Source organism: Triturus cristatus, chromosome 7 (genome assembly GCF_964204655.1).
Source record: "Triturus cristatus chromosome 7, aTriCri1.1, whole genome shotgun sequence".
NCBI classification, from domain to species: domain Eukaryota; kingdom Metazoa; phylum Chordata; class Amphibia; order Caudata; family Salamandridae; genus Triturus; species Triturus cristatus.
In genome coordinates this window covers 1,573,821,013-1,573,838,480 of record NC_140590.1, presented here as the reverse complement: position 1 = coordinate 1,573,838,480, position 17,468 = coordinate 1,573,821,013, and the positions used below count along the sequence as shown (strand labels likewise).

The window sequence follows — 17,468 nt, the reverse complement described above, 5'->3', positions numbered from 1 at the left end:
ATTACTCTATTTTTCTAATTTGGTGTGGGAGTTTTCCTTGTGCTGTGTTTTCACTTTACTACTGTTTGAAGTGTTGCATAAATACTTTACACATTGCTCATAAGTTAAGCCTGAGTCCTCTGTGCCAAGTTCCACAGGGATGAGCACAGGCTACTTTGGGGTTAGCTTGTGCCTCATCTTGACGAGGATTGTGGTTACTGCTTGAGTAAGGTTTCACCCCCCCCATCACCCAGTAATTCAATTTCTGACACATGCATCTCAAAATTATTTGTGATAGGGTGTTCTGGCATTCAGGTTTAAAACCCGCAATAAATGAATATGACAGTAGTAAATGCAATAGAGCCAAGCATTAGCAACACGAACAGCTTTGCCAATGTATTTTAGTCATGTGGCACAGCATCAGCAAGATGCTGTGCAGCATGATGAAAAGTAAAAAACACAAAAGACACAATGATGCTGCAGTGCAGTTGTGTTATTTTGTTGGCATAAGCAATTTGCTGCCAGGTTCTCCATATAAAAAAAATAATTAAAAAAAAGACTGTGGTTGAGGGAGTGGCCAGCAACTGGAAGTGGGAGGGGCAGCAGCAGGGTGCAGGATGTTGGGAAGGGCCAGCGAATGGTGATGGGTGGGTGGAAGAGGGAAGCAGCACTCGAGGGAAACACACATGAGCAAAAACAAAAGTAACAGGACTGTAAAAAAGTTCTAAAAGTAGTTATACATTATTATAGTAAAATCAGATTAACTGAACATGTTCCTGGAGTCTCTTGCAGGCAGACCCACACCGCACAGCGGGAAGAGAAGCCAATTAAATGCTCATTTTTCTTGCAGACATACCATTTGACTTACCTAGACAGTGTATATGAAGTCAGCAGCCTGTGTCTGCTTGAACATCCCCCTTAGGGACCACCCCCGTAATTCCCAACACAAAACTTTTGCAGAAACATAAATGCCTTATAGAAAAATAAAGATTGAGTAAATTTACCTTTCCATATCTGGTCGCAAAGGTTCCCGTGAGTAAGGAGTGGAAAATAATGATGGTTTCATCCAAATCCCACACAAACACCCGCTGCGATGAAAGAGGAAACAAGGGAGACAAATGTATTCATGAGCAAAAGTCTGCAGCCAACAGTTCAGCTCAAGCAGAGTGTATATTTCTTTCCTCCTATGTTTATTTAAGGCTGTGTAACCACTTCAGACGCCCATTTATCATCCTTTTTCAAGGCATTGAAGCCTTGGTTCACTGGGGATACCATCAGATGAGCGCTTTCTTCTCGCTCTCTTCCAATCCATGCACTAACATGCGCATGCTGCAATACTCACCGCGGTGCCAAACATTCTAATAGGGGTGTGTGTAGCTACTACACACATGGGATATGAATGATGCGTAAAGAATAAATATGGGTGGGAGAAAGATTAGCACTTTGGGAACGTTGGTAGCTCACCAGCCAATCAGAATGCACAAAGGCCCACAAAGTTAACATTCCGAGGCTGGTCTGCAAGGCGGGCAATCAGGAGCACTGTGAGAGAGTAAGAGCAGCCTCTCACCCAAAGGCTTGAGTGATAAAAACCACTCCATTCTCCTGCTTTGCTCCCTGTGCGTTTTCTAATTGAGCTCCCACTCTGTTTAATGTCCAAACATCTGCATTTAGTGGGTTAAATGTTCTAACAACATAATAGCCTTTCTGCCTTGGGCTGTACAAGTTGTAAAAGGGGCTCAAAACCACAACAGACATCATCAAAAAAGAAACATTCCGGAATGTGTATTGATGTAGATAGGACTGTTAGTCAAGGCTGGACTGGCCGCAGGGGTCGTTTCCCCGGTGGGCCGGAGGAGTGGCGACCGGTTGTGTACCCGTGGGGGGCGGTTTTGTACCCGTGGGGCCCGGTTTTGCAGCAATGCTGCGATTTCGGCTCCCTGTAACAAAAGCGGGAGCGGTGCTTCTCACTAGCAACCACTCATCCCACCCACCCCTCGGCCGGTCAAGCAGCAATCTGCAAGGTCTGGTTGCTCTTCCCAGTTGTTAGTGATGCAGAACTGAGAAGGAGAGTTGTTTATTTTTGGCCCTTTCTAAGGCCCTCTACCATCTTTGCACACCTGAGCCATAAAATAGGGCCTTTATTACTGATTATAGCCCTCAGCAGCAGACTAAAATGCTATATCAAGGGCCTGAAGTAAAGTTACTTGTTAAATGAAAATCAAACAATTTCTGAAGGAGACTCCGCCGGTGTAATTTCCTCTACCAGTGTGACAGTAAAGTGGGGAAAATCCTATGTGGATTCTCCTCTGGATTGATTACCACCACTAGAACTTGGAGGATATTTTATGGCAGCCCAACTCTTAGTCCATCTCAAAAAGACAGAAGGAATTCAGAGAGAATGTTACTAAAATATGGAGCATTGGGATACTGGCCTTTAGAAATGTTAAAAAGGCACTGACTTGCTGACTGCAAAATACAACTGGTACCAACCTGGTCCAGGAATTCGCTCATCAGGAGCAATAATTTGTTGTTCTTTTCCTAACAGTAAAAGGCTCAACAATGAGATGCCCAAGATTGGCTACCACTATAGTTCATTACAAGAGCCATTAGGAAGACAATCGGGCCATCGTTAGCTCTGGGGATCATTTATCTTCACTACTCTCCTGCTGAGCCTCAGCTCTGTCTTCCATACCATGCTAAGAAGCCTATGGGCGTAATTAGTTCAAAAACACAGCATGTAAGAAAAAAAACAGTACTAACACATGAGATTAAGTCTTTTTTGTGCTAAATCAGTACCCTAGCCATTTTGAAGAAATTATGGGCCTACAATTTTCAGTTTATGGTGTAAGGATCCTGAGCCCTCCAAATATATTTTCATCTGTAACACTGGCCCTCAACATGCAAAGTACATCCTCCTCTCTCCAAATAAAGAAATGTCTCCAAGAGGGACCTCTCTGGACTACTTCAATTGTTGACTCTTTCCAAAGTATTGTGGAATGTATTGCCTTCATTCTTTACCCCTTCACCTTCAGTTCCACTGTTGAGAATGAATTTTTCAAGAAGGTCTTCCTCTTGGATTTGGTTTTCCTTCAAAACAATGGCCTGACTTGAGCAAATGGACATATGTGTAGAACAGGCGCGGAATCTGGAGAGTAGACAGGGCTCTGAGCTACTCCAGGCCATAAACCCTTTTTCTGCTGACCTCCATCAGACCTACACAACCGCCCATTATTCCATCTGTTGGTTCACTCAGCCTTAACCACTGCCACTTTCACAAAGTGCTCAGAAACTAGCTGCCAAGAGGTAACATGTGGTGTTGTAGAACACACAGCTACCATTACATTACTCAACAATCTATGACGGATCTCTGTATACATTTTATGATCTTGAAACCACAAAGACTGCAAAAACATCAGTAAAATTGTAAAACAATTGAATGCAGCAATTGTAAGAGTACAGGATTACCTACATGATGTCAATGTGGTACCAATCTACCCCACTTCCCCCTCAGATTAAATATGACATGAGAATAAACTGTAATATGAGTTTGTGAAGTGCTTACAGGAATGCCACTGAATCCTGAATGGGAGGAGGGTTGCCTTGCGCACACACACTCACACATGCATATGTGGACACATGCACCTCTCACATCGATACGCATGCATGCACACACATACACAACATACCACACACACAAGATCTCTCAAGAATGGCACCTATTTTTCTTCTAAAAGGGGACTCCAACTGGTGCCATTATTTGAAATGTATTTTTGAATGCAAGATTCTAGAGGAATATAGAATAGCTCTATATTTCCATGTGAGAACAGACTTTCCGGAAATTGAACTTGTATTTGGCCCTGGGACTGTTTATTTATGTTCTCTTACACTGGCAGTACTTGTGCTTTAATTTGGAATAGGGAGCAGCAGGGTTTTAAGTGGGCCGGGTCCTGCCAGTGCTGAGCACTGGCAGTTCTAACAAGCATTGGCATAGCCAATAGGTCTCGCCTTTGGGACCTTATAAGTGTTTAGCCATGCAACAGTTGCATAACTAAATACTTATAAGGTCCCAAAAGCAAGACCTATTGGCTCTGCAAAGCGGCCGCGAAAGTGAAACTGATCGCGATCACGATCAAACATCAAAGCGAAAGTAATTGCGGTAAAGCGCGGCGCGCGCACCCGCGCACATGCACTGTGGCTCTAGGCTGGCCTGGTAGCACTTTTTGGAGCCCTCTCAATAAGTCTCGCCAGACCAGCGCATGCGCTGGGTCAGGCAAGACCTAAAAAGCAGGTGCTGAGATGGGTCCCTATCAGGCGCTCTATTTCTGCTCTCATCCTCAGGGTGGAAAAAAAAAATCTTAACTCAGCGCCAATGTCACACTTCACTGCCTTTGATGGAACTTTGAAGAGACTCGTTGTAGGTCTTTCATAGTCTCATCATTTCGGAACTAAAGCATTTTCAATATTATTTACAACGAAGCCATAGCTGTTGCTCATTTATCTCATGCAGCTAACAACCATTGACCAAGCCAATAGCCCTGGCGTGTTGTAGGTATACTGTTACTTGCTGTATTATATATCTGGATGCAATGACAGAAACAGTAAAATACCAGTCGGACGGCATGGTATGCTTAACACAGGTTTTTAGCTTAGGTGTTTGAAGCCATGCCCTTTATTACATAGGCCATGCTCCTGTGAGAGACCCCCTAGTTCTTTCATCCCACTTAAAACTCTGGGGAGCAGTTTATTCAATACTCAAAGAAAGTGCAACATCGAAAGCCTAACTTCTGTCTGTGACTTTTTAAACATGGGTTTACTTATGCACTAACTTATCGCTGACATATCATGGGTTGGGCATGGTTGAAAAGAAATCAATGGTCTAAGTTGCAAACGGAGATATTTATTTTACACGTTTGGCCGATTGTTAAATCAGACAGTGCCATATGCACAATGGTCCTGTACTTCCTTACCAAATGCATAATGTACTTCATATAGCTGCTTTTGCTATTAAAAAAGAGCTGTGCATAAAAACATGCAGTACTTCAATCTTTATAGTACAGGCTCTGGAATAGAGTCAGAATTTTATAAAAGTAGCTGGTGCACCAGCGGTGTCTCTCTAGCTGCTAAATTAAACCATATCTAGATTTGCTTCTTTGATCCCTCACATATTATGTTTCAAATATAGTTAGGAGATATTGATACAATCAGCTCTCTTTGTTTTGTTTGCTTCCTCCGATCGGACCATTGTTTTCTGTATCATAAACTACCCAGGTCCTTCGGGTTAATTTTGGGTCACCCCATTGTTTGTAATAGCTAAAGTAAGCCATAGCAGGCTAATAATTACCTCTATCTCGTTATCTACAGAAGGGGAGGGATCATTGCTTCTTTTCGATCGCCCACGTAATTTGCCATCAGATCCTCGATGTCGATCATTTTCTCCATCTTTGACTGGTGTTGATGGGCCAATGTGGGTATTGCATTCACCTATAACAGAAAATAGTACATTTAGGACTTTGTATGCATAAGGAATGTTGTATCCAGTTGAATATGTGCTTAGTTTTAAGCCCTACTGTATTGGTGATGTATGAATAAGACAGTGGTGGACAAGCGTAGACACTTTGCCTCTTGGGCTTCAATAGCGAGGTTGTCTTCCTGGGGCTGAATCATAAAGGGCTGCATAAAGCGAAGAGTCTATTTTTATGGGCCAGTGTGTAAATTCAATGTATTTAACCAAATAGTTCCTCAAGTGTGTGCATTATTCTAGACAGTACAGCTCAGAAACAGAGAGAGGCAAACCATGCTCACTGTTTTCTGAAAATCAATACCTAACTCAGGGAAACATCTGGTTAAATGAATTAACTTTTCACACTGCAGGCACATAAAAACAGGTACTCGGTCCTGCACAGAGCGAGCAGCGCTGTTCATGGTATCACCCAAGGTCTTCATCTGAATTCAACACTAAAGGAAGGAGGCCATGTAGACATTGGGGGAGTGGGTGAATCACCAGTGGCACGGTTCCTACACTGCCATGGTCACAGTCCCACTGATCCACGTAGAAGTGGGGGGACAACGGTTATTACGTCAGTAGAGTTTAACTGGCTCAGATGGTGCTAAGCCTAAACCAGCTGTCAGTCTAATCTAGTTAAGATGGGCAACCATCACTAAATCACAAATATATCACAGGATGTAACATGAATTACTTAGAAAATTATAACAGAATTGCACAGAATTCAATTATCCTCTAGTTGGCAGAACTTGAAGACAAATCTGAATACATGGCTCTTGCCATGGGCATCCTGTATATGATGTATGGTCTGGACTAGTGGAATTATGGGATTGTACTGCCCCAGAAAGTTTCCACATAATAATGGATTTACAGGGCTTGTCACGTGATCCATGATGTGAGCAATATTTTGACCATTTCAACAAACATGTTCGAGGGGAACAAAAGTTACAAAAACAAAGCCATCAATGTATCCTGACAGTGGCAAATTTTTTGCAAAATTTAAGTGACTACCTGCCATATTCTGGTTGCTGTATTAAATTTGTCAGCTTGGAGCTACTGAGGTGTGACCTTTGTCCAAACAGTTTTAATGTATTTTAAAATGACACGAGTGAAAAATTACTGCAACAAAAGCTGTCACATTGTGCCACGTAATTTAAATTTTCTTACTGCATAATTTAGTAAACCTGGTACATAATTTGTTCCTCCTTTGTCACATAACAGTGACCCTATTAAAAGACCAACTGTATTGCCAGCAGCAATGAACCTTACAATAAAGAAGTAAAACATGATTGATTAGAAGATAAAAATCTTAATGTTTGTTTTCCATTCTCCTTCTAAAAAAAAAAAAAAAATGATATCATATCCTCAAATATAATGATATTATCCACCTTGCAAAGTGGAGTACCTGCCAGTGTCATTTAGTGTTAAGATTATTCCAATCTAAACTTAAAAACATAGATGGAGTCTGCATATAGCACCTGGGAAGCCTGCTTCCTAATGGATCTGTTTACAGTGCTTGAGATGACTCCCTATGGTTGGCATTAAACATCTTTGTGTCAAGACTTGGAAGATGGCTTCTTGTTTCTCTATTGAACTCTTTGTGGGTAAACAAGTCACATCCAAACTGTCTAACTGGCCACTACTTCAGACACTAACAATGAGTACTCAACACCCAAGTTAGCCTAACCTATAGATTTGTCATTAACATTTTATCCAACTCTGAGAAAGAGAAAGAGTAATATTACATTTAAAAAAAATCAGGTTTGCTGATAGCTTCATGTAATTAGTAGGGTTACTGAGCCATTCAACTATACACTACCAAGTTATTTGTTATATATGTCTCCCCTATGGTGCTTGAGGAGCTAACATCAGCAGAAAAGAAAAGCATGTTTAGTTGCCGGCTGTACCCTTTTCACACCAGATCTTAACTTGAATGCATGACCCAGCATTAGAATTAATCTAATTCATATCAACTGACTTACTTACACAATCAAAATAAAATAAAATCTTTTTTATATCATACCCCCTCAAGGAGTGTAATTATCACCCACTAGGGTTCTGAAAATAATTGCTCCTGGCTCTTGCTTTCAAACAGGAGTGTCATTGTATGACAGACATACTTCCTGTAAAGCTACTGAGCTATTTGCTGATTGGCTGAAATTGTTATCATAAACTGCAGCTGAATATTGCCTGAGTTGACACCATCCATTCACCTATGAACTGTGCTCACCAAAACTACAACAAATAATTGCGAAAAGATTTTCGAGTCAAAGTACTTAGTTTCCTGATTTTGTAGACAACTTCTAATTTTTTTAAAATAAACCAACTTACCAGGGAGTGACTCAGGGCTCTGATTAGTGATGTTGTGCGACAGCTCTTGGACTGAGTAGGTAGCTGTGGAGATCGCTGTTGGACTGATGCTATTATTCGATATATACGGAGAGTTGTAAGAAGGGTTGTAAAACTGTGAGTACTGACTTTGAGTGAATCCAGGATAAGAAGGGTATTCCTGGATAAAGAGAAAATAGAAAACATTCTCATCAACATTGGAAAATCCCAAATGTGAAAACAAAATTATGTTGATTTGACTTGTGAAATATTTCATGAAACTGTATATAACTGATATACTTCTGAATTGTGCATATGTTTCATAAATGATAACATTCATTTAATATGCACTATGAGGGAGGAATCCAACAATCAGTGGGTGGAAGACAGCACAGAGTTCCTCTAGGATCCATTGATTGCTAAGTCCAGTGGACTAATAACAATTCTGCTTAAAGTCTACACTGTGTGGGTGTAAAGCCTTAATATCATGCAATCCTTTGGCAGCACTACACTTCCAATAAACAACTGTGATGAGATTGAACATTTTAATACTGAATATCAACTGAGGGCAGGGACTGCATTAATGTAAGTTCTATATACAAAATTTCCAGAAACAGAATTCTAGACTTTTCTAAGTGTTTCTTTCTGAAAATAATCTCAACATATTGTTCGATCACTGGAATGATGCCGGCTAAACAGTGGCGCCTGAACAAGTGTATCAACTACATGTCAAAATTGTCCAAACCCAGAGGACATTAACAGTCCAATGGACTTTACACGCGCTTGATGATCCCTTTGTTAGTTTGTTTCAGACTGAATTGAAACATTACAGAAGATTTGGCAGCATAAGGAAAGTGGCGCCACAGATAGTTATTGAACCCCAAAACATGGAGAATGAACGCAAAATATTGAATGTAATTTTCTAACACCACATATATGCCGGCTGTGTATACAGTGGAATAGTGTGCGTGAGGCCACATGGGCTGGTGCCTGGGCACAAAATTCTTAGGAGGGCAAAGTTTTAAAAGAAAAGTGGAAGGATACTCGCCTTGCCCCGGACGCTGGCAAGCAACGCTACGCCACTGTGTGTATATAATATTCATGTCTAAGTGAATTTATGACAGCGTAGAACACTAAACAAATTGACTCAGTCATTAACTCGCCAACTCACAATATACTAATTTACCTTTAAAGAACAGTAATTGGCAACAGTCTTTAGGAAGACAGTTTGACAGCACTTACCTGATGGACACTGCTAAATCCAGTCGAACTGGTTAGACCGTTGGATCCTTGATACAATCCTGTTGTACCTAAAAAACACACATTTCATATATGTTATTTTCTGGAAATTACACAAAAAAAACTCCAGTCAAACTCTGTGGACATACACACGTTAATTGTATAGTGTACCACTTGTTCACTTTTATGTAACTGAAGAAAATAAAGATTCTGATTAAAAAATAGAGATTCTCTGAATTCACAAGGATTCATCATTCCAATTCTGTTATCGTAAGTCTTACAGTGAAATATTTCGAGGTGAAATTAACACATAGTACTCGAAGCATAGATAGCAAAGCATCCTTCCACTGCTTACTGACTGGTCATCTTTGTACCTAATTGACGATATTCTCCCAGTCTCTTGATATTCCTTGCATTAGTAACTGATTCGCCTACTGATGAGCACCTCTTTACCTCAATACGCACTCCCCTCCTGTTTTCTATCTACTCTACCTCCCTTGGTAACATCATTTCATTCCCCAGATTCTTTTGTCTCCTCTTTGCTGAAAACCTTGCTTCACCTCTCCACACAGATTTCCAGGCGGGAACTTACCTGCCTCTAGCTTAACTCCAGCAAAACAGAAATAATCTGCATCCTGATATACTTTGCTAACTTCTATGACCAACGTAACAACCTTTGCTCCTGCCACATTACACCCTCTCGCTCAGTTAGCGATGTTGATTTGGGCGTCTTTTGTACTTCCGTCACTACTACTGCCAAGTTCCTACTACTCAACAACCACATGCTTCGCTGATGGGTCATTATTTTACACCTCAAAACCCACGATCAAAATGTGGGCGTAAACAAGCTTGACGACTGCAATTACCTCCTAGACGTTTGTCCACAGTACTCATTTTGTTTTTGGAACATCATGAAATTTACTAAATTCACAACCAGTACAAGCTTCAACCTCTCCAGATGCAGACACAATACTACCAAGCTGGCACTAGCTTGATTGGCTACTCAAATATCAGATGCTATTCTACATTCCCCTCATAGTTGTTTGAAGATAGTATATGCCACGTCATTATACACCCGTTAAATTGTTGCTGTTATTTACCAACAAGTACAAGTCAATCACCGTCAGTCTCCACCTGATGGTGAGGCCCATCAAAATGTCTCTTTTGAACTACTACTCTCTCTTCCCAAGAACACCCTAACTAGGTGACAACTTTCTTCCTTCACTCCCTGCTACCCCTGCTCCTGAACCATCAATAATTGCATATTATCATGTGTCCAACAAATATATGATTGTTATGTCAAGTAATGTCTGGATTGCCTCAGACGCCATCAATCATTCTCAAAATCAGTATGTCTAGGCATTATCCATCAAAGCATGGTATGCCACATCTGGATACGATGTACACCATTTTAAATGATGGTCTAGTAAAGCAATTTTATTATACAGTATCTATGTTGCTATAAGATGACAAACTTCCATTGCCACAAGTCATAAATGTCATGTTAAAAATGTTGTCTCCCATTACAAAATCTCTGCAGCAAGAGTAACGCGAGGAGAAATAAGAGAATTATAGAAATTTAGCTCACAGTTTAAATGCTTGCTTACGCACATTGACATTTTGAGGCCCATAATGGTCATTAATATTGGCACTTGCATTGGAATGCTGTCAACCGCATAGCCAATGAGAAAACCCGGTTTGTGGCCAATAACCACTATTATTTGCCTGCTCACAAAGACGTCTGTGCAATAATTGTTTGTCAAGAACCACAGATGAAGAATATCTTTGTGAATGGCATTACTAGGCTGGCAACCACGGTCTGTTGTGAAACATGTTGTAACACCAGCCCGATATTGCATAAGACAAGTACAGGGAATAGGTATGATACTTTGCAAAAGTGTTTGGTGATTCCAGTTCCTCCCACAAGCAAGGGTTTAGAGATATAGGACAAAATGCTGCATTTTTACTTAAGGGTCTGGTATTTACCCAGTAGAGCTATTCTTTCACTGCACCAAAACAGCCCCACATTGTAGTGGGGTAGCGGGAACTCGCCTGTAGTAACACAACACTGCGGGAAATCACCTGCCCTGCCTGGGCTGAGGTCCAGCTTATAGTCAACAGCCAAGAGAAGCTCTTTGGCAGGTCCAAATAACTGAGTCACTAAAAGCCAGTCCCAAATCTATAGATTAGCGGCACATAGCACAGAAGAGCGTGGAAGGAAATGGGACTGCATGGAGCCAGTTAGGGTTTATCCTAAGCGTGATCAGGCTCTCTTCTCTAAATACAGCTGGTAATTTGATATAAACTCAAACATGCACTTGTCACATTCCAGCTGCACATGAACTTACTTACAGGACCATTATTTGTTTGGACTGCTCATTCTACACATATAATTAAAGGTAGCCAGCCTGTCTACCCTTCGTTACCACATACGAAAGGGGCAAAGCTTTTCAGATGAAAAACAAGATTAAATGTGTGTTTTTATTAAAAAGCCAATCCATTCGTGGCAGCTCTGCTCATCTGACATTTATGAGTTGGGATGAGAGGTGCGCAAGGTGTTCCACAAGCAATGTCTTTCATAAGATCTGATGGAGTAGACCATAGAATGCTATTTGCCACTCAAAGGCCCCGTTCACGTGTTGTGTGTAACGGTTGCTCAGCAGAAGATACCACCCCACAGGGTTATGAGATTTATCGGGTACAAGAAGGCACACAGTCAATCCAAATGCTTTTCAGTCCACATTTTCCAACATATATTGAGCGGAAGAGGCCCTGGAAGCGGAAACTCACATAGAGCGAAGGAGCCCACATCACTTTCATTATTCCCTTTTTCTAGAGCAAAATGCCTTGATCCTGGCTAGAATTGGTTACTGAGGGCCTGGAACTAGCACCTACCAGTCGTCCTGGAATGGGGGCGATAACAGAGTGTATTACCTACTGGCGGTCGCCAGTAGGTAGTTATAGTTAGGACCCCTTTTCCATAGGAAATCCGCAACATTCTATTTTGAATAACTTTGGCGCCGGTCGATGAATCCTCGTTAATTTCTCAAAATAGGTGGGGCGCTACGCTCCGCTCCTACCCTGTAAGTCTCGGGGGGATACGTCAAGCGGGGGCTGAGATAAAAGGGGGGTCCCAAAACGCGTTTTTCCCATGCATTTTTCCATAGGACCTTTAGAACGAGCTACAGCCCGAACGGCTGAACAGAATTACTAGAAATTTGGCAGAGAGGTAGTCCCTATGTCAAGGAAGTGCCTTTTGTAGGTTTGGTGTAAATCTGTTCAGTAGATTCTGAGAAAATAGCCTTTAAATCAATATATATATCTGAGCCCGCTTACGGTACGCTTACCGTACGCTTACGGTAAGCTTACGGTACGCGTACGGTGGCGTGCGCGAGCGCGATTCTGATTGGCTGTTAGATCTTAGTAAACATTCGAATCGGCCGAAACCAGGAAGCGGCGGCCGCCATTTTGTGTGTTTCACTCAGAAAAAAAAGAGTGAAAACAAGAAAAGGGGGCAATGAGGAGAGTTACAGACCCCCTTACATTTGTGAGGGGGTCAAAGAAGGACTGTAAAGTACAAAGAAAACATTTATTGATTTTAAAAAAAATCACGGGGTACGCGTACGGTAAGCTTACGGTAAGCGTACGGTAGAAAAAAAAATAAAAAAATAAATGAAATTCAGATTTAAGTGTTTAGATATTAGGGGGCTCTAAAAAGAGCCGTTGTGTTTATGAAATGATTTTTTAGTGGTACCTACAAGTAAGTACCGATGCAGAGTCTAAGGTTCAAGAGGAAGACTCTGTTCCCTTCATCATTGAAGTGCACACCATCTCCTCTATAAATGTCTTGCATGTCATAACGCAAGTTGTTGTGGTAAATGGCACCCATACCATAGTCACGGAGGAAAGCAGAAACAGATTTGTTGACGTGCTTTCTTGCTTTGTCATCGCACCGCGTGCCCACCGTGCGTGCACGGCACTAACTGCGTAAAGTGGGCGCGCGGTGCGCGAAGCGCACCGCGTGCTCACTGTGCGCGCACGGTGCGCGAACGGAACGAACTGCGTTAAGTGGGCGCGCACGCCACGAATGGCGTAAAGTAACTTAGCATTTAAAAAACCGTACAAATTCACTGAAAAAACCATAGGTTTCAGACACGTTATAGTTAGGAATTAGCATTTAAAAAACCTTGCAAATTCACTGAAAAAACCATAGGTTTCACACATGTTATAGTTAGCGGAAATTTTACTGATAAAAAACCAATGAAATTCCCCCGTTATAGTTAGTGCAGGCAACTATAACTCACGCGACCGCAATCTTCTGCTGATGACATATGTGTCTTTATGAAAAAAAAATATTTGTAATATATGTATAGCTAAAAATGTATGGAAGAAGACATGGGCAAATAAGTGTCTAAATACAGTATTAGCATCAGCAGAGGATTGCGGTCGCGTGAGTTATAGTTGCCTGCACTAACTATAACGGGGGAATTTCATTGGTTTTTTTATCAGTAAAATTTCCGCTAACTATAACATGTGTGAAACCTATGGTTTTTTCAGTGAATATATATATATATATATATATACATATATATATATATATATATATATATATATTTATATATATATATATATCTTCGTTGATAAAGTCAATCAGCAGAATTTATGGTGTGCTGAAATGATCTAAAAATATGATTAAAAACCTCGGAGTGAAATTATATGAAGATATTTCAAAACAAATGACTAATACATTCAAAGAAATACTGGAGGGGGTTAAGGAATAATGTGACCACGCAGCAGTTTCAAATTTTACTCTGTGAGGGTAAACATGATATAATAGGATGATCATTAAACAATTTTAAAAGGACTTTTATTTTCTTGACAGAGTCCTTAAGGTTTTTGTGTTGTGAATTGGGAAAAGACCAATGTTCTTGCATCATGAAACAAACCTTATGTTATCACTTGTCAAGTAGGTTAAAGTAAGTTGGGTCAGAATCAACATTGCAGTCCTATATTGAACTACGAAATGGGACATTACTTCTTTGACCCTGAAATGTTTTATAAAATATGAAAATGAGGCCCATTACATTGAACTGGTTTTTTTCAGTTGGTAAGAGCAAGTAAAGTCTTGGGCCTACTGTAAAGTCAACAGCATAATACCAGTTGATACCTACATTTCTTGATATTGGGATAGATAAAGTTCTTTTTAATCAGAAGTATTTTAAGATTATTATTGACAAGACAGTGTTCCTGCTTTCATATTGAACATAATATAAGCCTAAATAAATTTGGCACTGTTCGAGCCTGTAATTCGGCATGTAGTAAACAGAAAACACCATAAGATTGTCCCAGGAACCACAATTAAATTAGATGTTATTCTCAAGCAAGCAATATACCCCGGACTCTTCCGACGTGCAAGGTCCTTCACGCATTACATCTTCTCCCACCCACTGTGCTATAATATTCATTTAATGTATGCAAGATAGGCAGATACCACTGTTGTTAATACTAAATTTCTTACGTTTAGACCTCAGTTTTGACTGCTCCGGTTATGAGTCCATGATCTGTGCATAACACAAGTATATTGCTAATAACTTGCGGCTCCCATGAGAACTCTTACCAGTATGAAAAGTCTACTATCATCGACCTGTGAAGACATTTTTTTCCCCAAAGCGAATGTTTTCTATTGAGGCTATTCTATGCCCCCCAAAAATGTAAAGAATCCAAATTACCAGAACATTGCTTGCCAGGGATTTGGGTAAGGTAACACTTCAAAGGTCAAATCAGGAAGCAAAACAATTTCTGTTAGGCAAACCGATCAATGAGCCACCTTGTTAAGAATATGACATTGACCACATTAATGACACAGAAGAAGTGGGCTTTGGCCTTGTACTTGATTTTACATGTCAGGAGCCCTTACTTTTCAAATTCATGGAAATCTAAATTATTTCCTTAAAATTTGACTTCTGTAGTTGAGGCATGAGAAGCTCTTTTTCCTCTTGTTCTAGTGATTAGATCTTTTGCTCTTCATTCAAGGGCTGGAATTAAATGACTCCCAGAGTCTTCCCTTGGAGATCTTTCTCCAAAGATCCAGTTATTTGTTTTATTTTAAGATCCTGGATTAGCTTTGGAATGGACAGCTGAACAAACCCCGGCAAGCCAAGTGAAGTCACAAAGTACATGCAGTGAGAAATAAATCTTGAGCCAAAAAGAAACAAGAATGAGCTATGGTGCTCCTACTAATTTGCCACTACACGCAACCTTGGACATACTGTGCAGGGAGGGAAGCAAACAATCTATTTTAATGCAGCCTCCCTTGGAATGTTGAACTGTAACACATAATCCAGGGTCCCACCTTAGTTGCTGTTCACAGAACTATGATTGTGATTTAAGCTTCCATCTGCGGATGGAGATCAATAAATAACGCTGCTATAAATATGTTATGTTGCATCTGTGAGCATAAAATAGTCAATGTATGGTTGGAAAATACTTGTATATATTTATATTCTTCTGGCATTCGTGCTGATCAGGCGTGTAGTATATAGGTTGGCATATGTACCGTGTGAATCAGCTGGTCTGCAACACTAAGCGGATGTGTCAAAAGGCATGGAGTAAATTTTACTATTGAATAGCATGGCTAGAGGACAAATTTACTTCAGCTCAGAAGCTACTATTTCTCAGATCCAGCAGTGTTGCATTTCTAGCATGACTAGACAATAATCGGCCTGTAGTTCAGTAGTATTGATGTAGATTTTATGTGTATTTACTTTTTAATAACAGTGGAGTGGCTGCTAAAAATGAGACATTACATTTGGTGCTCTATATGTGACATTGGATTTAATATTAATTTGATTTATATATAACAAAAAGGAAACGAGGCAGCTGTCACTGCTGGATACAGGGTAAAAATAATATTTTAACAGCTAGTTCCTTCTGGTCTGTCAGATAGACATGGAAAACCTATAGAAGGCAGATCCAGGTTATGGGCTCTGTTTGTGACTGGCAACAAGCTCCTCTCTGTCTCAGTAAAAAGTTAAGGCAGAAGTTTTACATAGGCTTGTATATTACAGAGGGTAAAATCCTCTGGTTGATCATGCTGGCATTTATAAGACAAACTGACTTGACTTAAATAATACATACTAGATCAGGGTTGTACACACTGCCATAATTAGAGTCATCCAAAGTAGTATCTCCCAAGCAGCATCTCCACATTTAGGAAGGCCCTACGGGCCCGATTCACAGAACTAACTTGAGACAAAATCCTAAACTTACTACTTTTGGTATTCACAGAAGTTAGGATTTTGTCTTAAGTTTGTCTTAAGACAAACTTAAGACAGACTTAAGACAGACTTAAGACAAACTTAAGACAGACTTAAGACAAACTTAAGACAGACTTAAGACAGACTTAGGATTTTGTCTTAAGTTTGTCTTAAGTCTGTCTTAAGTCTGTCTTAAGTTTGTCTTAAGTCTGTCTTAAGTCTGTCTTAAGTTTGTCTTAAGTTTGTCTTAAGAAAAACTTAAGACAAAATCCTAACTTCTGTGAATACCAACAGTAGTAAGTTTAGGATTTTGTCTTAAGTTAGTTCTGTGAATCGGCCCCCAAGTCCTTTTTTTCTTTGAGGAGGAAAGAGACTAAGAACGAATGGTTGACTTTGGGATGGGATGTGTATAATGCGAGAAGATAATTTTTACATTCAAAAAATGGTTGCAGTTACAGTAAAGACATTAGTGCTGTGAGGTCATAGAAATGGGAGATATGCACTACACAAATTCAAGGTGCCGTCGCATTACCTCAGAAATTGCTTGTGGAGTGGATATAATACACACACAATATTTGCTCCCAACATGAATGATCTACATTTAAATTTGATGTTACAACTTACAGAATGACCAGGCTCGTTCATTTTATATGGGGTCGTATACGAATATTAGAGATGCAAATAAACTCATTTAACAGACTTGTCTAGAATGATGAGAAAAAGGAGGACCACAATCCACCAGTTAACGGAGAAGCTAGGTTTGGATGTGTGGTTAAGAGATGAGTCACAAACCAGAAGTGGTAGGATTTACTCGTCTCCATACCATAAGTTTTCTCAAAGAGACCTACTGTGATCTCAGTCACAAAGGTTGATGATAACAAATCACCAACATGTCAAATGGTTCACCCTAACCATTCAGCTGCCCTACTTCAGAGCAAGTATATAATAGGGGTCTATAATCTATTGCAATAAACATTCTATAAGTGGTTTTTAATCTGGGAAGATTGTATTTGTTATTTTAGGACCCAAGTTAAAGAATCTATTGCTGTTTATAATGGGTCCACTGCCGCCTTTGCAGTATGGAAGGCTCTAAGACCTTTACACATGCGATAACACAATCATTATCCTTTGGAATTAAGCTTCTAAAGTTTCTGAATTTAACT

At 40.2% G+C, this 17,468-nt stretch overlaps 1 protein-coding gene across 2 annotated transcripts in view; it reads right to left on the bottom strand.

The window, feature by feature from the left end:
• EYA2 (EYA transcriptional coactivator and phosphatase 2) overlaps positions 1-17,468 on the bottom strand; it is a 310,430-nt gene that overhangs the window by 92,282 nt on the left and 200,680 nt on the right. For both annotated transcript variants that reach the window (XM_085619407.1, XM_085619408.1), the window contains exons 6-9: positions 9,053-9,120; positions 7,814-7,991; positions 5,321-5,460; positions 984-1,067 (exon numbers count right to left, since the gene is read on the bottom strand). In XM_085619407.1, coding sequence (XP_085475533.1) covers positions 984-1,067; positions 5,321-5,460; positions 7,814-7,991; positions 9,053-9,120 — 470 coding nt within the window. The remainder of the gene's footprint in view (positions 1-983; positions 1,068-5,320; positions 5,461-7,813; positions 7,992-9,052; positions 9,121-17,468) is intronic.